The sequence below is a fragment of the Canis lupus genome, chromosome 18, assembly GCF_003254725.2.
Source record: "Canis lupus dingo isolate Sandy chromosome 18, ASM325472v2, whole genome shotgun sequence".
NCBI classification, from domain to species: domain Eukaryota; kingdom Metazoa; phylum Chordata; class Mammalia; order Carnivora; family Canidae; genus Canis; species Canis lupus.
This window is the reverse complement of record NC_064260.1, coordinates 17,466,383-17,493,518: the sequence shown is the minus strand read 5'-3', so window position 1 is coordinate 17,493,518 and position 27,136 is coordinate 17,466,383. Positions and strand designations below refer to the sequence as shown.

The 27,136-nt window shown below is 42.3% G+C and overlaps 1 protein-coding gene across 14 annotated transcripts in view; it reads left to right on the top strand.

Annotated features, from left to right (window-relative positions):
- The first annotated feature begins 614 nt into the window (after positions 1-614).
- Positions 615-27,136, top strand: part of LOC112661310 (gamma-secretase activating protein) — an 83,393-nt gene continuing 56,871 nt past the window's right edge. For 12 of the 14 annotated variants that reach the window (XR_007403595.1, XR_007403594.1, XR_007403593.1 and 9 more), the window contains exons 1-7: positions 615-783; positions 12,732-12,808; positions 13,962-14,018; positions 16,042-16,111; positions 16,415-16,468; positions 22,783-22,871; positions 26,494-26,563. Coding sequence is in view for 8 of the 14 variants with exons in the window: in XM_025449297.3 (XP_025305082.1) it covers positions 675-783; positions 12,732-12,808; positions 13,962-14,018; positions 16,042-16,111; positions 16,415-16,468; positions 22,783-22,871; positions 26,494-26,563 (526 nt within the window). In the remaining 6 variants the exon portion in view is untranslated. Of the gene's footprint in view, positions 784-7,340; positions 7,458-12,731; positions 12,809-13,961; positions 14,019-16,041; positions 16,112-16,414; positions 16,469-22,782; positions 22,872-26,493; positions 26,564-27,136 lie in introns of those variants that run through there. The other 2 variants (XM_049096645.1, XM_049096646.1) reach the window with 2 other exon arrangements.

Genomic DNA, 27,136 nt, shown 5'->3' with positions numbered 1-27,136 from the left:
CTGTGACTCGAGGTCTTCATCGCAGCGACAGGGGGACAGTCTTGTTTTAGGGAGAGTAATGAGGCGGCGTTGATGCTCCAGGTGGACGGGCTGTGGCTGAGCGCGGGGGGAGGCAGCTGCGCGGCCCGACTGGCCCGGGTTAGGCCCCGGGTTCTCCGTGGGGCGGACGAGCTGCCCAGAGGCCCGCGAGGCTTCCGACGGTCGCCGGGGGGTCCCGGACGACTCGGCGCCGTGACAGCCCTGGGAGGGCTCGCCCATTGCCTGGGGCAGGAGGGGGCCCGCGGCGCCCCCGAGGAGCCGTCCTCGCGCGCTCCCCGCCGCGGCCCCCGGAGCACCGGCCTCCCCCAGGGCTCTCCTGCCCGGTCGCACCGCCCGAGAGACCGAGCGAGAAAAGAAAAGAAACAAGTCAGCCCGGCGGCCCCACGGACGCTGCGCAGCCCCGCGCCCAGCGGGTTGGCGGCCTCGGCGCGAGCGGCCCGGGCCCCGCGGGAAGGCGCTCGGCTCCCCGGGAGGAGGGCGGGGCGGGGCGGGGCGGGGCGGGGGGAGGGGCGGGCGCCGGCCGCGGGGGGGCGGGGGGGAGGGGGCCGGGCCGCCGGGGAGCGGGGGGAGCGGGGGGAGCGGGGGGCCGGGCATGCCGGCGTTGCGGGCTGCGCCTCGGCGGGCCGCGTCGGGCGATGGCGCTGCGCCTGGTCTGCGACTTCGACCTCCGGAAGGACGTGCTCCCGGGGCTGCGGGCGCGGCGGGCGGCGTCGTTGGCCTCGGGGGCCCGAGGCGGCGGCCCAGGTGCGGGGGCGCGGGGGCGCGGGCGCGGGGGGGGGCGGGCCGAGGTCGGAGGGCGCCCGGCCGGGGCGCGCGGCTGCTGGTAGCGAGGCCGCCAGCCCGGGGCCCGCGTCGCCGCTCGGGGTCACCACCAGGGCGGGGGGGGGGGGGTGCGGGGGCTGCGACGGGGCCCCCGCCGACGACGGCTCCTCACCTGGGGGCTCGGCCCGCCCCCGCGGGGCTCCCGCAGCGTGGCCCGGGGCCAGCAGGCAACCCCCCCGAAGATGCCCAACAGCTGCGTCGTTTGTCCTCCCGGGTGTGAGGCGTGTCCCAGGGAACAGCGTCGGTGTCTTGGGGGACACGCCCCTGCAGATGTGAGGCGCGAGGGGCAGGGGGCTGCTCCCGGGCTGTGAGCCGCCTACGGCCTGCCGCTCCGCACCCCGGGACGCCCCTCCAGCAGGACACTCTCACCCCGGGACGCCCCCACCCGGGACATCCTAACCCCGGGACGCCCCCACCCCGGGACGCCCCCACCCGGGACACCCTAACCCCGGGACGCCCCCCACCCCGGGACACCCCTACGCCGGGACACCGTCACCCCGGGACGCCCCTCCAGCGGGACACTCTCACCCCAGGACGCCCCCACCCGGGACACCCCCCACCCCAGGACGCCCCCACCCGGGACACCCCTCACCCCGGGACGCCCCCACCCGGGACATCCTAACCCCGGGACGCCCCCCACCCCGGGACGCCCCCACCCGGGACGCCCCCCACCCCGGGACACCCCTATGCCGGGACACCCCTATGCCGGGACACCGTCACCCCGGGACGCCCCTCCAGCGGGACACTCTCACCCCAGGACGCCCCCACCCGGGACATCCTAACCCCGGGACGCCCCCCACCCCGGGACACCCCTATGCCGGGACACCGTCACCCCGGGACGCCCCTCCAGCGGGACACTCTCACCCCAGGACGCCCCCACCCGGGACGCCCCCCACCCCGGGACACCCCCACCCGGGACATCCCAACCCCGGGACGCCCCCCATCCCGGGACACCCCTACGCCGGGACACCGTCACCCCGGGACGCCCCTCCAGCGGGACACTCTCACCCCAGGACGCCCCCACCCGGGACGCCCCCCACCCCGGGACACCCCCACCCGGGACATCCTAATCCCGGGACGCCCCCCATCCCGGGACACCCCTACGCCGGGACACCGTCACCCCGGGACGCCCCTCCAGCGGGACAGGCCTCCCCCGGCCTCCGGCCTCCTCGGGTCACTGGGGCACCTCCTTCACACTGGGGGCGCCGGGTTTAATCTGTCACCAAGTTCCTTCGTTTTGGCTTCGATGAGGGAGAGAACAGTGACATTTGACCTTTTCCAGCATTAATCAATCAAAACTTTAAAGTCGGGGAACTCTGTGATAGCTCGCATCTTTTTCTTTTCTTTTAGAGAAATTTGCTGTAAATAATGATGCTTCTCAAGGCTTAAACTGGGCCCCGGAGCTTCCCCCCACCCGAGCCGCCACGCACCTGGGAGGCCTTCACCTCCACCTGTGTGCGCCCCCTGCCTCACCCCTGCGCTTTTCCTTAAACTGCGCAGCCTGCCCGGAGGCTGTTTTCGCAGGGTTTACCCTCCGAGCTACAAGTTCTCGCCCTGCCTCCCTTCTACCTTCACACCGTCCCATGTCCCATGGCTTTAGCAGAACTCTTCGTAGGGTTGCGTGTCTTGGCATGTTGGTTATTGGTTCCAAATAAGGAGTCCTGGTAGCTCAAGGCTTGGGTTTGCTGTAGTGTCCTAATTAGTAAAGTTTTGCTTTTTGGGGAAAAAAAAATTTAAGTCTCCTAAAGAGGTTTTTTGGTTTTAAGATTTTACTTATTTATTCAAGAGACACAGAGGGAGAAGCATGCTCCATGCAGGGAGCCCGATACAGGACTCGATCCCAGGACCCCAGGGTCACGCCCTAAGCTGAAGGCAGACGCCCAACCTCTGAGCCACCCAGGCCTCCCTACTAAAGAGTTTTTGAAGGTTTAGCTTTTTAAAATACACTGGCCTGCTTTCCACTACAAAATAGTCCTTGGGCCAAGTCTTCATGTCATAGAGCTAAATGGCAGGTGTCTGTAAATGAAAAATTAGGTGAAGTGTGAAATGCCACAGTCGTACATTTCAATAATACGTGTTGTGATTGAAAAGTTCTACGTGAACCAGTTAGGCTTTAGCTTCCTGGGCCTTTCACTCATCTCTGAAGAAGTATAAGCTTGTGTGTTGACATTCCGCTAAACAGCAGATGAACTTAGGGCCTCGCAGATAAACCTGCTAGAAATACCAGCTTTTTTCTAATCTCGGTAGTATTTCGCTCTTTGCAGAGCACCTTGGCAAGATGATTAGCCCTGTCAGGCTAAGAGAATTGTTCCTCCTGATGATCACCAGTGGGTTGTAGCTCAAAAGAACACGGTTAATTCCTCTCCTATAATTGGTAGCACTGGCAGGGGAATCTGGGATTCTATTTTATGTCTAGCATGGCTGTGACTCCACACATTTGGCAAATTATTTTCCATTCAAAGCCTCAGCTTTTCAAATGTAAATTATAAGTAATTATACCATTGTAATGTCTCCTCTCTGCACATTTGCTGTCTAGATTTGAAGCCTTAATATTTTCACATCAACAGATACAATTGAAGATTTTTTAGCGATGCTAAGTAATACTAAGTATGACATATTCCTGGCAAAATAGCCAGGGAGCTGGGCTAAGTTCGCCATGGAAATTCAGCACCTGTGAGGTAGTATTTTAATCAAGCAGGGTTTAAAGAGTAAGGAGGCCAGATTTGGTTACTATACGTGCTTCTGGTTCGGAGTTGAACTTTGGGAAAATGATCTCTCTCCTGCAATAAATGGAAAAAATATTTCTTTTAAAAATTAAAATGATGGGGCATCTGGGTGTCTCAGCGGTTGAGCGTCTGCCTTTGGCTCAGGTCGTGATCCCGGGATCGAGTCCCACATCGGGCCTCCTGCGGGGAACCTGCTTCTCCCTCTGCCTGTGTCTCTGCCTCTCTGTGTGTGTCTCTCATGAATAAATAAAATCTTAAATTTTTTTAATAAAAACTAAAATGATATAGCAAAGAAAACTTTGACACTTGTAAGCTATAAAAAACAAAAACTAAAATCGTGTACTCACCTTTAAGTGGGCAGCCTGGGTGGCTCAACAGTTTAGCACCACCTTTGGCCCAGGTTGTGATCCTGGGGTTCCGGGATTGAGTCCCATGTCGGGCTCCCTGCATGGAGCCTGCTTCTCTCTTTGCCTGGGTCTCTGCCTTGCTCGCTCTCTCTCACTCTGTGTCTCTCATGAATAAATAAAATCTTAAAAAAATAGAACAGTATCAGGGGCGCCTGGGTAGCTCAGTTAGTTGGTTGAGAGTCCGACTCTTGATTTCAGCTCAGATCATGATCTCAGGGTCATAAGATGGAGCTTTGAGTTGGGCTCCACACTCCATGTAGAGTCTGCTTGAATTTCTCTCTCCCTGCCCCTCTCCACTTGTGCACATCTACATTCTCTCCAATCAGTCAATCTTAAGAAAATAATATCAAGACTTTTGAAGGCTTTTGCATCTCCCAATCTGATCCTATTTCTCTATCCTTCATCTCCCAGTGGTAACAGCCATTTAAACTTTGATCTTATTTGTAGTTTTAACCTATATGTATATCTCTCTGTGCAAAATACCACTTGGTCTTGCTTGTTTGTGAACTTTAAATGAAAGAATATTATTTTCTATTTTGCTTTTGTTCCTTCTCAGTATCCATGTTGACTGCTGTAGGTCATTAACTTTCACTGATGTGTAGGATTCCATTGTGTGAATATACAACAATATGGTGACCATGGAGATGTACTGCTTAGATTTCCTTTCAAGGAAGAGCTTATCCCAAGTGCTCTCAGGTGGTCAGTAGATACATTTCAGCCTTTAGCCCCTTTAGGGATGGCCTCCACAGAGGACTTTCTCGCCAGGTGTCAGGACATTTTGGGTGTGGCTCACATTTAATTAGGGATTGAAGTGGGGTATAAAGGCCTGGCTATTTTGACTCAACACAGAACAACTTTGACAACCCATTTCAGTACGAGAGACTCTCCCATGGGGGATTCCAACCTTACCCGAGGTTACTGCCTCTTGACTTCGCCCACTTCCTCCAACAGGTGTTAATCCCATTTCACTGAACATTCCCTGGTAAATACCCTGGATACTAACCTGTCTCAGAGTGCTTCTGAACTTTGCTTATCCTTTTTCTAGTGGTGATATTTGGGAAGTTTCTGGGGTTTGCTATTACAGCCAGTGCTTTCACTCACTTCCTGGTGCATGTCTCCTGGTCGACACATGTACACGTTTCTCTAGGATGGATGTCTAACTGGAGTTTCTGAGTCAAAGGTTATGTACATCTTCACTTTTCCTGGGTAGTGCCCAATTGTTTTCCAAAGCTGTGGTACTTATTAACAATCCCGTTTGTGGTGTAGAAGTGTTTTTGTACTCTGTATCTTCACAGACTTGATATTTCCACATTTTAAATTTTTGTCGAATGGGTGAGTCTAAATGTTACTGCATTGTGGTCTGAGGTTTAGCATCTTTCTATATTTATCGACCTTTCAAGTTTCCCCTTTTACGAGATGTCTGTTCATCCTGTCCATTTTTCTATTGTGGTTTGTTTTTTAATTTTAATGTAGCCTAATTTATGAGTCTCTTCCTTTTTGGTTTGTGCTTTTTTGAATATTTTAAGCAATTCTCTCCTATTTAGAGGGCACGAAGAGATTTTCAAATTAACTTCTAAAAGTTTTGCTCTTTGCATTTTGTTTTTTTATTCCATCAGGAATTTCCTTTTGTGTGTGACATGAGTTAGTAATCAAACGGGACACAAGAGCCTTCAAAAGTCTTGATGTTGTTCTAATTTTAAGCTGGGTGTGGGTAAATGGTTTTGTTTCATTGTTATATATAAACTTACATGTGTCAAAATATTCTTTTGTAAATTGTATTGGTTTTCTATATTAATAGTTCTCATATTACTAACCAGGTAACTCTACCTCTTCTCATTGACAGCAAAACCATTTCTGTCACATATCAAGTTTCCACATATGTGTGGGTCTCCTTTCTTGGGTTCTTAATTTTGTTCCTTTTGTCAACTTAAGAGGAAAGCATCTTAACTATCTTTATGATAAGTCTTAATAACTGGTAGAGTAAGCCTGTGCACCTTGTCAGTCGTCAGGACCATCTCTGCTATCCTATGCCCTTTGCTCTCTCACATACATGTATTTTGGAATCTGCCTATCAGATTTGACCAAAAAGTCTGTTGGAATTTTGATTTGAGTTGCAGTGAATCTAGACATCAACTTTGGGAGAATCAGCATCTTTACCATATTAAATCTTACAACTATGAATCAAGTATGAGTTACTATTCATTTAGATCCTCTTTATGACTCTTAATAAGTTTTAGAACTTCTTCCATGAAAGTCCTACACACTTTTTGCTAGATTTATCTCTAGATTGTTGTTATTTTATGTTGCTTCCATAAATGGCACACTTAAAAACATCACATGTTCTAGCTGTTATTGGTATGTAGCAATGCCATAGATTTTATATATTAATTTTTTATCCAGTGCTTAATCTCCTATTGCAATGTATCACTTTCAAGAAAGTAAGAAAAAAGTCTGTGGTATGCAAGTTGTCTAAGGTTTAAGTGTCATATGTGTTTAAGACCAGAAAGGATGTAGATTTTCTGGTCTATATTGTCTGCTTTGAATACTCTTGGACCTGTGATACACCAGATTGCTTCATCTTTCAAAAACTGTCATCATTCATCTTTACTAGGGAAGCGATGTATTTTATCAGGTGACTGATACAAGAGTAATGTATTTCTGTTGCCTCCTGTATACCATCCCCACTGACCGATTGTGGGGGCCTGGCATTGACATGTTGTTTTTATTCATTGTTTCAGGATTCTCTTGCTACTGTCTTTTTCACTTTCCCTCCTCCTACCTTTCTAGCCACCTTTTCTACTTCTCATATTTTTTTGTTGCTTCTTAACTCATCACCCCATCCTTGCTTTTTTTCATTCTATTCAGAATATGGGTGTAAATCATATAATGATATTCACTATATAAGTTTAGGAATTATAATATCTAGTAATGTTGAGCCATGGACTTAGGTAAATTATTTACAGAATAGATATGTCATGGGTATAATCCTATTTTAGCACCTCCTGATCTATATATTAGGAATTAATTCCAATTTTTGTATAAGACTGTGAGACTACTCTCCCCACCTGCACTCTTCCTAGTATGGTCATTGGAAGACAAGAAATATTTTTATCTGGTTTTTGTCTCAAAGTAGTTGGGAACAAAATTTACACTTTTGGCAAACATCTTCCTATAAAGCGAAATCTCTTGTATTTGGCAAAGATCCTAAAATGGACAAGAGTATCTGACAAACCAGCTCTAATTTTACATGAGCTGTGACTTACCAACATCTTTAGTATTGGAGTACTGTCCTTTTTTTAAATAGGTTTACTTATGCACGTATCTACATTTTTTCTTCATGAGCTCTGAGGACGCTGAACTGTAAAATTAAACCACATTTCCTCATTTGAATTGCTAAACTTCCTCCTCTGGACTTTCCAGTGATGAACTACTGGGAGAAGAGTCAGAATGAATAAGCAAAGAGGTGATTGAATACTTCTTTTAAAAGAGTGTGTCTAAACCATGAGCAACTAACCCGGGGAGGAAGGGCTGATAGGCTAATAGTGTGTGGTGAGACACTGGTCTCTGGATTTCCAACATTGCCAAATTTGTCTAATTCAAATGTCCTTGAGATGAGAATCATGCACTTAACTACAGGATTATTTTAAGACTACAGTTATTACTACCTAACAGATCCACGAAGGCATTATCTTTATTATTTATTTCAACTTGGTCTATCATGGTTACATTATAAGCTAGTCCCGGAAATGCTATCTAATGACTATTGTTTAATATGTAATATGAATATGTAGCCCAGTGGTTCTCAACCCTGACTGCACATTAGAATCACATGGGGAATTTAAAACACACACACCTTGGAGACTGGGCTTCTCACCAGTGCAGGAAAATCAAGATATTTGGGTAGGTCTTGGACATCTAGGTACTTTTAAAAGCTTCTCCCTAATCATTCTAACCCAAAGCCAGGGTTGGGAACCACTGGTTTAATGAAACAGGCATATATAATTTGTTGTCATCTGTACTTGGGGATTTTTTTCTCTTAATTGTTAGTGTTTTGAAAATAGATGTGCTTTTGCAAGTAAATTGAACTTTCTTAGCAAGATTTCTTGTAAAGGAGTTTCTTATCTTAGCTGTAACCTTTTAAGTGTGCTTTCGAGAGGGTCTCTCCCAGTATCCCTATAATCTTGAAAGAAAAAAAAAACTTCTCAAAATATTGACATATTGCATTCCAGAAGTTTTGAGTCATGTGCAGGATGAACAGAAACTCCCTGAAATTCTCTTGAGATGTCTACTAAGGCTACCTTAAAGGATTTTTCAGTAATTATCCCTTGTCTCATTGTAAGCATGATATGGGAAGCTTAGTTCATTCTGTTCACCTTTTTCTTGGTTTGAGATTAGTTTGTGCCACTTTTTTCTACATGATATTGGCCAAGCATCTGAACCTCACTAAAAATTGTTTTCTTAATACAGCAGCCTGTAATTCCTGACACAGTGTGGATGAGAGAAATAAATTTGTAAATTGTTAAGTGCTATTTAGCAGTAAGTTATTGACTCATTATTGTCCTAAGAGACTAGGTGATTATTTTTTCATCAGTGGAAAGTGTGTCTGACAGCTCAATAAACATCGAAAAGTATATATGCTGGTATTGAAATAAAAACAGCACTTCCCCCCTCTCCCTTTACTCCACTCCTAGAAGATCCAGGCAGCTTCTTTCTGTGAAGGATGGAGAAGATGATGTCAGGATGATTCCTAAATTTTCTATGAAATCTGCTCTTTGTCTTTTGAAATGTTTCCCACCCCCAATTCCAGTGCAGGGGTCCAGGTCACCACGAATTATCTTTTTTTTTTTTTTATGTATTTATGATAGTCACAGAGAGAGAGAGAGAGAGAGGCAGAGACACAGGCAGAGGGAGAAGCAGGCTCCATGCACTGGGAGCCCGATGTGGGATTCGATCCCAGGTCTCCAGAATCGCGCCCTGGGCCAAAGGCAGGCGCCAAACCGCTGCGCCACCCAGGGATCCCTATCTTTGTTTTTTTATCCTGTTTTCTTTCTTTCTTTCTTTCTTTCTTTTTTTCTTTCTTTCTTTCTTTCTTTCTTTTTTCTTTTTTCTTTTCTTTTCTTTCCTTCCTTCCTTTCTTTCTTTCTTTCTTTCTTTCTTTCTTTCTTTCTTTCTTTCTTTCTTTCTTTCTTTCTTTCTTTCTTTCCTTCCTTCCCTTCCTTCCCTTCCTTCCCTTCCTTCCCTTTCCTTTCTTTCTTTTTTTTTTTTTTAGAGGAGGAAGAGCAGACAGAGTAGGAGAGACAGAGAATCTTAAGCAGGTTCCACGCCCAGCACAGAGCCTGATGCAAGGCTCTATCTCTATCATGACCTGAGCCAAAATCAAGAGTTGGTTGCTTAACTGACAGCTTCCCAGGTGTCCCCTATTTTTTTCTTTTAAATCAGGAATGCAAAGTGAAGTTTGCTCTGAGTTATAGGATAGTTTGCATATGTTTTATCTGAATATTGGACCTTGTCATAGTCAACACAATATTTGAACATCTAAAGCATTATTCATGTGTGGGGAAAAGGAGTCAAGTTTAATCAATTTAATTTTGAGGAAATTGGGGAAATATGCATTTCTCTCCGGTTAATGATGATAATTATCAAAGCTGCATCTACTAATGTGTAAACCCTTTAATTGTAGACTTGAGAGAAGTATACTAAATTTTTAGCTGAAAGTTGATGGTCAATTAACTTACAAGTTAAATGTTTTTGTTTTTTAAGATTTTATTTATTTATTCATGAGAGACACACAGAGAGAGGCAGAGACATAGGCAGAGGGAGAAGCAGGCTCCATGCAGAGAGCCCGATGTGGGACTCGATCCCTGAACTCCAGGATCACGCCCGAGCAGAAGGCAGATGATCAACCGCTGAGCCACCCAGGCGTCCCACAAGTCAAATGTTTTGTGTAAAGAATCTTTTCTCTCTCTCTCTCTTTAAAGATTTTATTTATTTATTAGAGAGAGAGAGAACACAAGCAGGGAAGAGGGGCGGAGTGAGAGGGAGAAGCAGACCCTCCCTCCCCACCCTGCTAATCAGGGAGCCCAAATCAAGGCTCAATCCCAAGACCCTGGGATCATGATCTGAGCCAAAGGCGGCTGCTTAACCGACTGAGCCACCCAGGTGCCCCAAGAATCTTTTTATCTTTAAATCAAAATATGGCTTTCATACAGAAAAGTACACAAATCACAAGTGCATAGCTCAGTTGATTTTCACAAAGTGAAACTCACCCATGTAACTAGCACTCAGAGCAGGAAAGAGAAATTTAATAGAACCGTAAAGGTCTCCTTCATGCTCCTTTCCAGCAGTCACTCATCTAGCACCGTAGATTCATTTTGCCTGCTTTTGAAACTTATACATAAATCAAATCATAGTTTATACCTTTCTTGGGAGGGGGAACAACCTGGGCTTCTTTTGCTCAGTTATTTATATTGTACATTATAGCAAGTTATTCATTATTATTGTACAATAGTCCATTGTTTGGATATCCCACAATATATTTATTCTTTCCTTGATGGATATTTTGGGTTCCCAGTTTGGCTATTATGAATCATAGTGCTATAGAAATTATTTGTGTCATTTGTCAAAATATGTGCATATATCCGTTGCAATATATGTACAATTCCTGAGCCATATATGTTCAGCTTCAGTAGCTACTGCAAATTTTCCAATTTACATTCTTGTTAACAGTGTATGAGAGTTTCAGTTGCTTCACATTTCTTGGCATCATATAATATTAAAACAATAAGGATTTGTATTGTAATCTTTAGGGTAACTAATAAAAGAATAGCAAAAGAATGTATAATTGACAATAAGTAGGAGAATGAATTAATATGATTTTTGATTAAGCCAGAGGAAGGCAAGAAAAAACAATTGAGTCACATGGAATATAAATAGTAATATAATTGATAAAAATCCAAAATATCAGTGATTAAATGTAAATAGACTATTTTAAAGGATATTGCTTGTGTGTGTGTGTTTTTAAAGATTTTATTTATTTATTTGTGAGAGACAGAGAGGGAGAGGCAGAGACACAGACAGAGGGTGAAGCAGGCTCCCTTCAGGGAGCCTGATGCAGGACTCAATCCCAGGATCCTGGGATCACAACCTGAGCCAAAGGCAGACACTCAACCACTGAGCCACGCAGGCGCCCCATAAAAGATATTGCTTGTAAGACTACAGATCTTAGATATAAGGACACAGGAAGAGTAATAATAAAAGAATAGGAAAAAGCTGTGTAAGCACTAACCAAAGAAAGCTGATGTTGCTATACTGATATCAAAGTAAACTTAAAAGCAAAAAGAATTATTAAAGATAAAGGACATTTTGTAGTAAATAAAAGGGTTAACTTGTCCAGCTCCTGGCTAAAAAGCTATTTGTGATTTTTCAGGTGTAACCATATGCAATTGCGAAAGCTTTACCTGGAAGGCCTCATGGGGGAAAGCCACCCTCCCCAAACCAGACTTGGTGAATAGCCAGTGCACTGCAGTTCCTGAAGGGAGTTGTAGACAAGACTCAGGGCCCCCTGGCTAGACATCATCATATCCAAGGTTGCATTCTCAGCCCAGGTGCCTTCATTCAGGGGCCTCTTTATCAAAAGCCATCAACGGAGACCTTCTGAAGTACCTCTGCTGAGACTACCTCAGTAGGAAAAGGGGGGGAACCTTGAAGATACTTCTTCTCCACTTTGACTCAGTACTTTTCCACTCTTAGGTCTTCTCCCTCTCCCTGCAGTGGTGTGGACTCTCTGAGCCCCGGAGTCCACACCACCACACCACTGCAGGAGCCTTCTGTTGAGGGCTTCTTCAGCAGTTAGACTCCCCACTTCCCTGTTGAACTACCTGAACCCTCCACCAGCATGTCATTCCATGGGGGAAATGAACTGTGATGCTGGTGCCTTCTCTGGTATGGACTCTTGCTTATACTATCATAGCAAGTGTTAAAAGGCTTGACTGTAAGTTATGTTTTATCTTATTGCAATAATCAACTACTCAGACACCAGGCAGTTAGTTCTACTGAGTTCCTGATAGGTTAATCCACCAGGAAGCAATAACAGTTCTAAGTTTTTATGCCTCTAACAACATAGCTTCAAAATACTTAGAGCAAAAACTAATAGATAACTTAAAATTTATTGAAGTATAGCATACACACAGAAAAGTATATGGGTTAAGAGAGTATGGCTCAGTGAGTTATTGCCAAATGTGTTGTTGGGTATATCGTATGGCCAACACATACAGCATTACCAGCACCTCAGAAGGCTCCTTTGAGATACCTCCCAATTACTAATCCTTTCCTCTTTCCTAAAGGTCACTACTATTCTGACCTCCGACACAATAGATTAGTTCTGTCTTTTTTAAAACTCTATATAACAGAATCATCAGTATGTGTTCTTTCGTACTTGGCTTTCCACTAATATTTGTTAGATATGTTTTTAAACATTCCCTGTTGAGGCACTTGGGTGGCTCAGTTGATTAAGCATCCAACTCTTGATTTCAGCTCAGGTCATGATCCCAGATCATGAAATTGAGCCCTGGGTTGGCCTCCATGCTGGCTGTGGAGCCTGTTTGAGATTCTCTCTCACTCTTCCTCTGTCCTTCTCCCCTACTCACGCACATGGTCTCTCTCTAAAAAAATAATAAATTTAAAAGTAAATTTAAAAAATTCCCTGTTAAGTATTAACTTGCTATTATTATCATTTTAGGTATTTTAGAAGATAATTATGAGAGCTTACGTATACTGAATGTTGAAAGAAATGGAAATATTATTTATACGTATAAGGTATGTCTGTATTCTTTTTTATTGTGTAAGAAATAGAAATATTTGTACTATAAGGTATGTCCTTTTTTTATTGTGTAAGATATGTGTAACATAGAATTTACTACTTTAACCATTTAAGTTTTTTTTTTTTTTTTTTTTACAAAATTTTATGCTATATCTTAGAGGTAATGAATAAGACTTGTTGGCACTTAACCTTTTACATGACTCTTTTATTTTGTGAGATTAAATAAGGTGATTGAAATTCAGTCTTAATGTTTCTTTTTTTAAAATAAGAACCAGATACAATGTCTGACACAGTGCTCAAATTTTTTAAGTGAACAGTTCAATTTTGCAGAGGAAAAAATGCTAAGTGAAAGATGTTTAACCCTAATTAAAATGTAAGGATTTATCTCAGAAAATATTAAATATAATTCCTCAACATCATCTGTTTAGACTTCAGTATGCTCAGACTTTTGAGGCATTATTGTTTTCAATGTTAAGTGTTCTAAGGAATGAAAATGTAGCTTTACTGATAACTTTACTATAATAGTGGAACATGAGAGAATAATTTCAGTGGCTAGCTTGCTCTGCATATGTGTATTATTCTATTTATTTATTTGCTAAAATGTTATTTTAAGTTGGGGCACTTGGCTGGCACAGTCGGTGGAGCATGGGACTCTTGATCTTGGGGTTGTGAGTTTGAGCCCCACGTTGGGTATAGAGATTACTTTCATAAATAAAATATTTTTTAAAAAAGTAATTTTAAGTTATATTCTATATGTGTGCTGCATTTAAAGAATTATATGATTCAAAAAGTTTTATTTACAGGAATATCATGGACTTGTTTTAGCCACTCCCAATCTCTATCATATATATTGTCTTAAAGAAATAAACCCAAGTACAGAAAGATTTGCTCCTTTGCTAGGTTCTACTACCTCCTAGAAAGGGTCCCCAGATTGAGCTGTACACTCTTAATCCATTTCACTTTTTAAGCCCATATTACTAGCTGACATAAGTTTGGTCCCTTTCTGACATGCTACCTTTAGCATGTACTTATTGGTAATACTGAGTACTTATTGGTAATATTGACTGAATTATTGCAGGTTTAAGATTAATAACATCCTAATTTCCTAATCAATGATATATAATACATATCTGGTTAATTTTTTTTAAGGATGATAAGGGAAATGTTGCCTTTGGATTATATGACTGCCGAACCAGACAAAATGAGGTAAAAAAAAAAAAAAAAAAACAAAAAAAAAACCATAAATCTTAGATACTCATTAGTTATTGCTTTTAGAGTTTTTTCTTCTTTCTGCCTCCTTTTTGTAGTTACAGATTCTTATTTCATTTTCTAAAAATTTAGTTTTTCTTTGTTGGCCTGCCTTCTCTCTTTTACCATCTCTTGATGCCATTATCTTTAAAGATAAATAAGTAAATGAAGTGTAAGGACTCCTGAACCAAAATATCACTTGAATCCTTTGAGATTTAAGCAAAGTTGGCTCAAATCAATTATCCAATATTCTGTAGGAATGTAGGAAGTCCAGTGTCTTCTAAGATTTGTGAGCTCCCAGAAGTTTAGGATCTCATAATGACCTCTGGTTATGAGTTCTGCTTCTCTTTAACCCTCATTTTTCTTGCTTCTCAAGGATCCAGATATAGAACTCAGCTTCCTTTTCTTAATTTTTCCCCACACCACCCACATAGGACATTGGTTTATATGACAAGCTTATCTAATTCTTGGTGCAAATGTGAGGGAGTCATTTTGTGTCTAGGTAAAAACAACTTACAAACATTAAGGGAGTAAGAAGTCTATAAATGTACACTGACACAGAAGGTTCTCCAAAATATACTGTTATGTGAAAAAAGCAAGTTGCCAGAATAATATATTTATGTTTTAAGACAACTATACCATATATATATATGTGTAAATATATATTAAAAACTTGTTTAAAAAAGATCTGGAGGCTATCGAGTAAATTACAAACATGTTTCCTTTTGGAAGGGAGTTCATATGGGGTGAGCATAGTGGAGAGCTTTGACTTTTTATTTGGTGGTGTTTCATGTTTTAAACACTGAGCCTATGTTCATGTGTTATTTTATAATTAAAAGGGTAAAACACTAAAAGTTAAGTGTATACTTCCATGATTCTTCTTGTAAATTAGAATGCCTCAGAGCAGGAGTCCAAGGAAACCAAAATGTCTCACATGAATTCAGAGCCTCCTTATTCACTCAAAGTTCACTTTTTCTAATCAAGCATTTCATGACTTTTCAACACTTTTCATCAACTTTGGGCCATAGGATTTTAGTGTGTTCTCAGTGCTTTTTTTTTTATTTTTTATTTTTATTTTTTATTTTTTATTTTTTTTTGCTTTTTTTTTTAATATGCAAGTACTAATTACCTTCCTAATACTCTCGCTATGAGTTGTTTTTTCTTAACCTGTTCTCTGTCGAGGTCTAAGACTCTTCATCTTTTCTTACCCTCTGAAGGTATTCTAAGAGAGTTTGCCTAATATAACTGTGATTGTCTTCATTTCCTCAATTTGCATATCATATCCTCCTTCTGCATGACCATTTTCATTTTCTTTAATATTTAATAAGGAAATGGAATCTTGCAACACTTCAAACATCAAGAAAATTATTAAAAGGGCAAGTAAAAACAGAAGATTACTTTGCCAAGGCTCTGAATATGAGTTTTATAGGAGATGGGCTTGATAGTCTCTTAGACATAGTTAATGATATCATAGTTAAGTAACTTGATTAAAACTTTACTTGTCTCAATAATTATAATAGCTGACATCTAAGTGCTTATTAGTGGCAGACATTGTAATAAGTGCTTTGTATGGATCATCTGACTTGATCCTTCTAAGGATTTCATGAAATAGGTATTATGATTTTTATTTTACTGATGAGAGAATAGAAAAATGAATAACTTGTCTAAGGTTACACAGCTAGTAAGTGGCATCATCAGAATTTGATCCTACATCTAGCCTGTCTCCAGGGTCTAGGTTCTTAGCCACTAGATCATGTTGCCTCATGGTTAAGCTTCAGTGCCAACTATGGCCTACAATTGGAAACTTCTTTCTTAAAAAATAATCTGAAACTTCTCAGTATGGATAAACTGGTTAATTAATGGTTCTTTAATAGAATGTCTTGCCACCATGATACCTGTTTCAGAGCTAATTGGGAATTTGAATTCTAAAATTGTTCTTTAATACAAAACTCCAAATTAAAAAATAACTTTGTTTTAATAGCATCTCTATACATTTGAGAAAGACTTGCACGTCATCAGTTGCTCTATCAACAGTGAGAGAACTTTGCTTGGTAAGTTGAATTCTTTTATTGCTACATGTCAAGAAGTAAACTACATTTGTTGAGTTTCAAAGTATTGGACCTTTGCAATATTTGACTATCCTATACCAATGATTTTCTGGGAAAAGATGCTCTTGGGAGATTAATTTCAAAATATAAAAGTCTACTTACAAAAAAAGATTTTTTTTCTGCATTACCTTAATCATTCACTGACAGATTCTTGGAGCCCTTAACTTTTTTCAGGTATAAAGTGGTAAACTAATCAGCCACTGCATGGATTCTTTGTTAATGGATTATTTTTTCTTTTTTCATTAGCTGCAAGTTTAGTTCATTCTGCTAAAGAAGGAAGAAAGAATGAGCTTCAACCAGGTATGAAACATAAAACATCTTTATGAATAGCTTTTATCTCAGAATGAAAAGGCAAAGGCCATGTCAAGCATGAAAACGTTTTTTAAATTATTTTTTGAAGTAAACAAAGTACAGAAAATAATGTAATAGTGAATAGAAGTATTAGAAAGCAATTAGCACTTGCAGACAGAGCAACACTGAGGAAAAACTAGAACCCTATGATCAGAAGCTGGTGTAAAAGGCTGGGAAGGGGGTGGTATTCCTTCAAGAATATCATTTTTTTTCTTACATCTGGTAAGCAGTTAACTGATACATAATATATTGTGAATAATCTACCAATTCTAAATAAAAATTCTCATTTGTCAAAGCCCACTTTATAATTTATTGTCTTTGTAATATTCTTTCCTTCTTTTTAACATTCCATATCCCCCATCTGTCCAGAACTCAACAAGTAAGTGCATGGAGTGGGTCAGGCACTTTGCATGCCGCTGTGGATAAAATGTTATGCAAGACAGGTGTGGCAGTTGCCCTCGTGGTGAGCTGTCGAGGCTGGTGGTGGGTGGGGTGTGCCATGGGGCATCATCTCATCTTCAGTGGAGGGTAATAAGCCCTGTGGGACCAGTTTTTCAATTTACTGAGAGAAGTGTGGACCTTTACATAAAATTTTGTTAAATGTTGGCTCAAATTCTTTTAAAAAATTCTACTTGTTGCCCTTATTGCCTACTTATCTACTTATTGCCCTTATTAAAAATGCCTTGTTGGCCCTTACTCCTTTTAGCCTCAGGAATTCCTTATGCTGGTAAACCCAATAGAACCTATATTCCTTATGTGATGTTTACCAACTATGCCTAATTGTGCTGCAGAAAAATGGTAATTATGTACATTATAAAATATATGTTCAAAAATATATATGTTCAGACCAACTTTATTTTAACTTTTATTAAATTGAATCCTGTTCAGGGGGTGCCTGGGTGGCTCAGTCGGTTAAGTATCTGACTCTTGGTTTTGGCCCAGGTTGTGATCTCAGGGTCACGAGATCAAGCCCCGCATCAGGCTCCGAGCTCAGCAGAGAGTCTGCTTGAGCAGCTCCCCCTCTCCCTCTGTCCATCCCCTCTGCACATTCTTCCTCCCTCTCTCTCTCTCTCTAAAATAAATACGTCTTAAAAAAAATCCTATTCAGGTCTGCTTACTCAGTCTTTGAAGTTTGATACACCTCTAGTGAAATTATCTGATCACATCTTTAAGAATATCAGAATGGACATTGTTAAGTATCATATTGGCTTCCTGATGTTTTATATCTTCTCAGCTCACCTTTTATGCCAGCTGCTGCGGTAAGAGCCAGATCTGCCCAGAGCTAATTTGACAGGCAGGGCCTTAACTCAGCCTCTCTGCCTGCGTCTCGTTTTTTTGCCCAGCGCCTTGGGAATGTCTCTTCACTACTTGCACGTGTGCCACCTGGAAGTATGGTCAGAAAGGATTCCCAATAGGACAAGCCATGACCATGGAGGGGCCAGGGAGCTGAGGGGTAAATACTCCCCTTTCCATCCCTGAAATGGACCATTCTGAGGTGTGCTCCATGCAGCTCTAGTCCCAAGGTGGTCATAAATTTGATAAGGTCCCCTTACTGGTGGATTCTTCCTGTTTCAACGCTCTCCTGCTTCCTCATGCCATAGCCCTCAGGGCTAAAGTGATCCAGTCCCCTGAGATTACTTCTCATCTTAGTTTGCATTTTCCCTCTAAGTAGAGCCTGAGGCAGGCATTTGAATGCAATTAGTTTATTTGAGGAATGATCCTAGGAAGCACTATGTGGGGAGCATTTAAACAGAGATCTAGGGATCCCTGGATGGCTCAGCGGTTTAGCGTCTGCCTTTGGCCCAGGGCACGATCCTGGAGTCCTGGGATGGAGTCCCATGTCAGGCTCCCGGCATGGAGCCTGCTTCTCCCTCCTCCTGTGTCTCTGCCTCTCTCTCTCTCTCTCTCTCTCTCTCTCTTTCTCTGTCTATCATAAATAAATAAATCTTTAAAAAAAAAAAAAAAAAAAAAAAAGATATCTGAAAGAAGGGAGGGAGCAAGCCCGCGACTGGGGGGAAAGCACATTTCTGACAGTAACAACAGCCAGCACAAAGGTCCTGAGGCCAGAGTGTACTAGGTGGACTCGCTGATCAAGGATAGTGAGGAGGCCGAATGAAAAGGGGGCAGAGCAGAGTGGTATGAACTGAGGCCAGAGGAAGACAGGCCTGAAGTACACCTAGATCCGTGGAGACCCTACAAGGCCTGTGTTCAGTTAAGATTTCAGAAGTGATGTGACCAGAAAGCACTGTAGAATCCATTATGGTGTTTTATTCTTCGAACAAATGTCTTGGAAAGCCTTATTTTATCTGCCCATGAATGACCTGATAAGCCATTCGATTATAAAATGTAGTTTGCCTGGAGGTATTATTTCATACTCTATTGCTTATGAAGAGATTTTTCCGTTGCAAGTAAACTGTAACATCTTTCATATGAACAAGATAGGCTTTTTGGTCCACACACTTGCCAACACAGTTTTTATCAATAGTGCTTCTCTTCTTGGCTTTGGCCATGGCAGATTAATATTTTGTTTAGAAAACAGTAAAAGGGGGGATGTCTGGGCAGCTCAGTCAGTAGAGCATGTAACTCCTGATCTCAGGGTTGTGAGTTCAAGTCCTATGCTGTGTATAGAGCTTACTTAAGAGAGGGAGAAGGAGGAGATGAAAGGGGAGGAGGGGGAAGAGGAAGAGGAGAGGAGGGAGGGGAAGAGGAAAAGGAAGAGGAGAGGACCGGATCTAGCTGCCTCTTCTCCCTCCCCTCTGGAGTTGGATTTGCTGCAGGTCACAGTAGATCCCCGCTGGGCAGCTGTTGGGGTGGCCACCTGTGTTGGGCCCCTCTGCCACTGAGACTCTTCTGAGACTCCCTGTACCATTATAGTGAAGTCCTGCAGCTGCTCTGTGGCGCTGTGGTTTGCTTCAAGAGCTCCAGTAACCAGAGCTGCTTCAGAACCAGGCACTGCTGGACTCTTCTAACTTTGTCATCATTCACAACATGTGTCTTCACCTGGCTCAGACCAGATTCCTTTGCCCAGTGTCTACCTGCCCACCCTGCCAATGCCATGCTAATCCCTGTGCTTTTGTTTTTAATATTTGTTCAATTTATTTAAACTAAAAATATAAAACTGTTCCCTTGTTTCTCCCATTCTCCAACCCTCATCTCTTATGATTGCCAATTTGTTTTCTGTATTTATGAGCATGGGTTTTTTTTTTCTTTCTGGGAGTCCACACGTAGGAAAGATGATACAGTATTTGTCTTTCTCTGATTTCACTTAGTGCAATGCCTTCAAGATCCATCCAAGTTGTCACTTCTGTTCCTGCTGTCTCTACTTTCTGTGACATCCACATCCTGCCTGGACCTGCCTTACCCTACAGCGATGCCCTCCCAGGCACCCCTGACATCTGGATTCTCTAACTTCTGAAGACGACTTTAAGCACTCCATAGAATCATGAGATTTCATGACTGAAACTGACTAGATAAATGATCTGATTCTTTAGTTTTTGTTTTTTTCTTTAGTAACAAGGCATAGAAGCCTAGGAATGCATTGTCCTTTCTGAAAAATGTGTATTAGGTTAGTAGCAGAGTGTAAACCAAAACTGACATCTCTAGAATTCTAATCCAGAGTATGTCATGTTACACCATGAAATCACATGATATGTTACTGAGAGAAATGCCTGTTTGCACGGTTACTCTTATCATTATGCTTATTATATTAGTTAATTGTCCAGGATGCCTCTATAAAGGGAAGAATTAGTGTAGGAAGATGGTTTGTGTCCTTGTGTCCCATTTTAAAGTCAAGTGGATTTAGCTGATAGCTGGTTATCAAATTTACTGCCAAAAAGTCCACATATGAGTAAAGTGATTCTTTACTTTTCTTTTTTTTTTTTTTTTTTTTTTTTTTTTTTGATTCTTTACTTTTCTAAGGAGAAGATTCCCCACCTAGCCCCTAAAAAGTTTTTCCCCCAAATTGGAAAATGTAAACTTTTAGAGCAAGACATAAAATAGGCAATGTCAGCTTGTACTACTTAGTATATTAATTTAATTATACACACTTAATGTAAAATAACGTAATAAGGAAAATTGCTTTTTTTCTCATTCTTACATTTCACAAAGCATTTCTATTTTTCTTAAGTCTCTTTGACACTAATGTCTGTCTGTCTTCCTTCCTTCCTTCCTTCCTTCCTTCCTTCCTTCCTTCCTTCTTAAAGATTTTATTTATTTATTCATGAGAATACACAGGAGAGAGAGAGAGAGAGGCAGAGACACAAGCAGAAGGAGAAGCAGGCTCCATACAGGGAGCCCAACATGGGACTCCATCCCGGGTCTCCAGGATCATGCCCTGGGCTGAAGGCAGCGCTAAACCACTGAGCCACCCAGGCCACCTGACACTAATGTCTTTTTTTAAAAGATTTTTTTAAATTTAAATTCAATTTGTCAACATATAGTATAACATCCAGTGCTCATCCCATCAAGTGCCCTGCTTAGTGCCTGTTACCCAGTTACTCATCATCCCACCAACCTCCCCTTCTGTAATCCTTTATTTGTTTCCCAGAGTTAGGAGTCTCTCATGGTTTGTCTTCCTCTCTAATTTTTCCCCATTCAGTTTCTCTCCTTTCCCTTAAGGCCCCTTTCACTATTTCTTATATTCCACATATGAGTGAAACCATATGATAGTTGTCTTTCTGCAGTTGACTTATTTCACTCAACATAATACCCTCCAGTTCCATCCACATTGATATAAATGGGAAGGTATTCATCCTTTCTGAGGCTAATATTCCACTGTGCACCACATCTTCTTTATCCACTCATCTGTCAAAGGACACCGAGGCTCCTTCCACAGTTTGGCTATTGTGGACATTGCTGCTATGAACATTGGGGTGCAGGTGTCCTGTCCTTTCACTACATCTGAATCTTTGGGTAAATACCCTGTAGTGCAATTGCTGGGTTATGGGGTAGCAAGATTTTATTTATTTGTGAGAAAGACAGCACACATAAGTGGGGGAAGGAGCAGAGGGGGAGGGAGAGGAAAGGGGAAAGAATCTCAAGCAGACTCCCCCCTGAGCCTGGAGCACAATGCAGGGGTCAACCTCAGGACCCTGAGACTATAACCTGAGCCAAAGCAAAACCAAGAGTCAGATGCTCAACTGACTGAGCCACCCAAACACTTCAACACCAACGTCTTTCTTATTTTCTAGAGCCCCTTTTTTTTTTTTTTTTTTTTTTAGTTATCTAGCAGATTCACAAAGCTCCTCACCTTTACCTCTATCCCAGTTAAACAAGTATAGCCCTTTTGAACTGATATACAATCACTGGGATTTTTATCATAAGCTACAAGTATCATTGACCAAACAATATTTGATCTTCATTTGTTCCATCCTTATATCTTTGGGATCCCACGTAGTAACTCGCTGTCTTTTTCAGTAATATTTAAAAGGCATGTTTACAGAGATATCCAGTGCTTGTAATTGTAAGGCCATATGGTAGGAATTGTTTTACATTTTTTGCCTTTATTTTCTGTCAGTTTAATTTCTTAAATAGTAAAAATTGGCATTGATTCAATGCTGTGCTGTCCTGAAAATTGTACATTATTACTCAAAATAAAGTCATAGAGAAAGCACCTGAGAATATTAGACTCTGCAAGAACTCAGCTTTAAGGCAACTCCTTTTCTGAGGTTTAATCTTGGGGGAGGGGAACTCTTGGTCTAAATGTGGATCTCTGTGGTAATCCCATTGTAGCCTGTGTCCAAGGACTTCCTCCTAATTGCTATCTTTTATGTCATTTGCTGCAATGTGACACTGAGGAAATAAGTGGGTCTTTATCCACGCAGCTCTGCCACCATTCCAGAGGGAAGCCCTGTCCTCTTAATAGGGTCCGTGTACTGGAGCATGTTCATCCGCCAGAAATATCTTTATATTTTCATCCACAAGTGATATTCATTCATGTGCTGCAGAACTGGAGTGGTAGTGAATGGAGTCGTGTTTGCTTAGACTTAGGAGCCCAGAGGGCCTGTGAGGCTGTGCTAAGTGGCTGAGGAATGGTCAGGAACTCGCTTCTCACTCTGCGCCTATTGATTTCAACTTTGTGAGGTTTTCTTCTTTTGTCAAGGGTTTTAAGAACTGCCAAAGAAAATTTTAAGAAAATTACTTTTCCTCTTGGAATAACTAATACAATAGGTAACATATTTATGTTTTCAAAGTACAGACATAGGTGGAGAAGATAACGAATGACATTCTGGCCTCCTTTACTAAAAGCCTCCTTTCCTTTGTAGGATCAAAGTGCTTAACTTTGTTGGTTGAAATCCACCCTGTTAACAATGTGAAGGTTCTAAAAGCGGTGGATAGCTCTATTTGGGTGCAGGTAAGCGAGCAGGAGCAGGAGCACGATGTGGTTATCACTCATCTCACTAATCAAAAGGTGTGAAACCTAGAGGCAAAGGTGCTTATAAAGTGTTTTCACACCCATTATCACATTTAATCCTCAAAGCACTCTGGGAAACGGGTTTGGCTGGAAACATGGAAATTAAAACTCAACCTAGCTACTCTGTCTCCATTATAAACGGGTTTTCTGATCATAATGTAATATTCTTACTTGATAAAATACTGACTCTCGACACATATCAGGTAAGTCTAAAAAATGGTTTATTTAATGTATTGCTTTAGTTGACAGAGTAAATATGAATAAATGGCTTAATCCCTGAATTTATCAACTCCAGGGAAGGATACAGAAGCGCTGTATGTATAGTGCAGGTGGACCATAGTCCGTCTTCATTACCTGCACACTCAGAGTTTGTGAATTGTACTACGCACTGAAATCTATTTGTAAACCAAAGTTGATTCTCACGGTGCTTTTAAAGTCATCTGCAGCCGTGTGCACAGTGGTGAAAAATTCATCACTCAGCTGAGGTTCAACAAGGGTGACTGACACTGCCTTCAGGGTTCACTGCTCACACTGTAAACAGAGGTTGTTTAGTGCCTTAATTCTCACATGTTTGGGGCTCCTCATTGGTGATTGCACTATTTAAAATGTTCCCCGTGCATAGTTCCCAAGTGCTGTCTGGTGTGCCTCAGCACAAGAAGGCAGCAATGTGGTTGTAGAGAAAATATGTGGGTGAGATAAGCTTCCTTCAGGCATGAGTTTCTGGCGCGGTTGACCATGAGCTCAATGCTAACGGCTCAACAATATTTATTAAATAAGATGTCTTTAAATAGGAACACACAAAAGCAAAGCTATGTATTCATTGGTTGCTACAAATGTCATGACCATGCAGGAGCCCGGCCTCGTATTTCCCCCGGGAGCAGTGGTTCAGAATTCAGTGCATGCTGTTTGTGGTGATCCGTAGAATATGCCTGCCACAGGGGACACCTGACTGTTACATGTTCCTGCAGCGCTGTAGCATAACTTCCTTGTGGAATCTGAACTATCTGCTTCTTGTTCCCCCCACCTACTCCCAGCCTTGAGCCTACGGAGAGGATCTCCGCTTGCAGAGTGTCAGGAGAGGGGCCTCTCTCCCATCTGCCCCCTGCTTATAGGCAGGGCCTGGAGTGGAGCTCCTAGGCTGCCCTCCCCCTCCCCCAGGAAGCTGCTGTGTTTACACTGTCATCAGTACAGGGGTGACTGTGGGACACATCATACTTCCCTTTTCTGGCCTATTCTGGCTTCCTTAGCGTCTCCACCCAGGGCTGTGTAGGCAATGGAGACATTATGGAAAGATTGGGACAGCTAAAGGGAATTAATTAGAACATAAGGAAGGAATGAGTTTTTATGAGTATGTGGTTACACAACATTGTGAATATATTAACAACTGCTGAATTGACTATTTTAAAATAGTTAAAAAGGTGATTTTTCTCTTATGCAAATTTTGTCTCCACTTGAAAAAATTAATAGTACATGATGCATGACTGCTTTCCTAGGCCAAAGGGAAAGTCCCCCACCCAAATGAAGTAAAACCTGTACTTGTCTTGTGGACCCATCTCTGTTCCTAGCTCTGCCCCTTGCTCCTCATACCTCTGCCCCGGGGGAGAGAAAAATCCTGCAAACCTCCACCAAGGGCAAACTCCCACCTCCCTCTCCCCCTCCTGCTCCCCTTCACAGAAATGCCATTCACTGTCCACTGAGTTTAGTCTTGCCTGCAGTCTGTCTCCCTTTTCTTACCAAAACATTCATGGTGATCTCCAGTAGTACATTTCTACAAGGCTGTGTGTGCGGCCTTGACCTCCTTCATAGAGGAACTTTGGCGAGACAGTACTGGCTGGGGTTTGGATCCCAATCTGGTACTTTTGAAACTTGCCTACCAGCATGACCTGCATCTTCCAAATTGTTCCAGATATCCACCTATAGTGTATATCTTCCAACTATGAATATTAATAACCAAAGTCTAGCTCCATATTTGTGAAGATCAGTGTTGCCCTAATATGTTGTAATCTATATAGATTTCTACTGACACCGCAAAAACAAAACCAAATCTCACACGCTTTTATAGAGTGTGTCTGAAGCCTGTCTGTTTATAGTCTTACTTCCAGGCTTTGCTCTAGGGCTGCCTCGTCATAGAAAGGAAAACCATCACCACCTAAATGGAACTTTTGAAATCACGTTCCCACTGAGTGCCACACAAGACCCGGCAAAGGTTTAGGACTCTTCAGCACCTTCCTCCAGGTCCCAGTTCTAAGCAAGCATGCCTTGGCCACCTCTGGAGTCCCAAGGGAGGCCAAATCGTCTTCCGTAGGAGCGTCTCCTTATTTTGAGGCACTGTTTGCTCTTCCATTATCAGTATGGTGCCACTCCCCTTTGCTTCTCCTCAACCCCAGGACACAGTTTCCTGTTTGATGTGCAGTTTCACAAATCAGGACATCCCAAGTTCTATATTACTTTCATAGCTGAATTCTGCACTGCTATCTATTTTATAATTTTGAAGTTTTTGGTAGTGTTTTGATTTTCGATTCCAAAAAGGAAAACTTACAACAAACAATTTAAAAAATTTATCAGTCCTGTTTTCATTTTTCATTAGCAGTCCTGTTTCATTTCACTTTTATGAAAAGTTAGACACCAGGTAACCTATTTTGTCAAAATTTTTCGTAGTCTTTAGAGAGGCTGCCAACTCTAAAGTAGGGACATAAAAGGATTATGTTCTTTCGTAATGCTTTGAAGTTTGGAGGGAAAAACCAAAATTCACTGGTGGCTCTTATCTAGTAAGCTGTCTTTTCATGTTACAAAACAAAACTGCTGATTTATAGGTACCCTTTTGATGATGAAAGAATTAAGTCACTGGAGTCATCTCATGACCTCTTTTCCCTCATTGTCACAGCTCATAGCGCCAGGCCTGTGTTTCTGGCTGGCTGCTTTGTCCTGTGGGCTGGCACATAAGGGAGAGCACAGATAAGGAGTGGGGTGGATCAAGCCTTTTCTTCCCAGCGCAGTCATTCTATTATTTGAGGCTTGCAAATCCTCCACCACATGCCACATTGTGAGTCATTGTTCTTCTTGGAAAGTCCCGCTTTACGTTGTGCTTTGTCTCTTGGATGCGGGAATTTGGAAGTTGTAGAGCATACATTTGCTTGGTTCACAAATTAAATACTAGGTTTAGTTGCATAACAGATGTATTGATCACTTTTTTTGTGCATGTGAAATAGAACTTTCTGTACAGGTGTTGTTTATATTGTTTCTGAGTGGCTTCAGAATCATGTATTCCAAAATAGGAAGCACCATCTCTAGAAATAGCTTATGCTTTAGCCTTACTGTTTAAATTAATTATGTTGGACCTGTCATGAATTTCCCCCCAGAAAAATCGGCTCCTAAAAGTGTTCTTTTTCCTCCTTGTTTCCATCTGCAATGTGTGTATGTACGTGATTTATCTAACCTATTCTGTGGTTCTGAGTACCTACCTTCTATGGTATATAGTGATACAGTACAGTGATCAGACACTTTTGGAATATTTGTGTAAGCAAGGTTGTTGCTTATGATTTTGTGAATTTCCTCTTTACAGTTTCTCTACCCCCAAGTGGAAAGTCACCCTCCTCCAGAGAACCATCTGTTACTGATTTCAGAAGAGAAATGTAAGTATATCTTTTAGGTGGTCTATGTGAACTTCATGAAGGGCACATTTCTTGGTGAAGTATGGGACTTGACTGAATCTTCTAGATGTCCACTCACCAGTGCTAAAGCTCCAACTGACCTTTGATGTCCACCTAAGGCCTAGCACTCCTGTGGAAGGGCTTTTCCGTCTGCCCCCACGTCTTCCCTTAGGCTCTGCTCTGTTTCCCCATCCTGGGAATGATGGGCTGGCTCCTATATACATAGATTTCCACTTTTGTCACATGGTAGAGTGTAGTACAGTTGTGGAGGTCATTTTTACCTTCTTTAGTTCATCCTTCTTTAAGATGTCTGGCACCTTGGATAGAGAAAAGGGAAGGTATTAGAAGCCAGAAGAATTTGATGGCACAATTCGAGGACACATACATGGTCAAATTCAGGTAGAGGCAAATAAGAGTGGGACATTCTGTAATGAAGTTTACACTTTTGAGTGGGAAGGGTGGCAGAAAAAGGACAAAATCCACTGGCGGATCATATCTAGTAAGCCATCTTTCATATTACAAAATGAAACTGCTGATTAATAATGGCAAGGACAG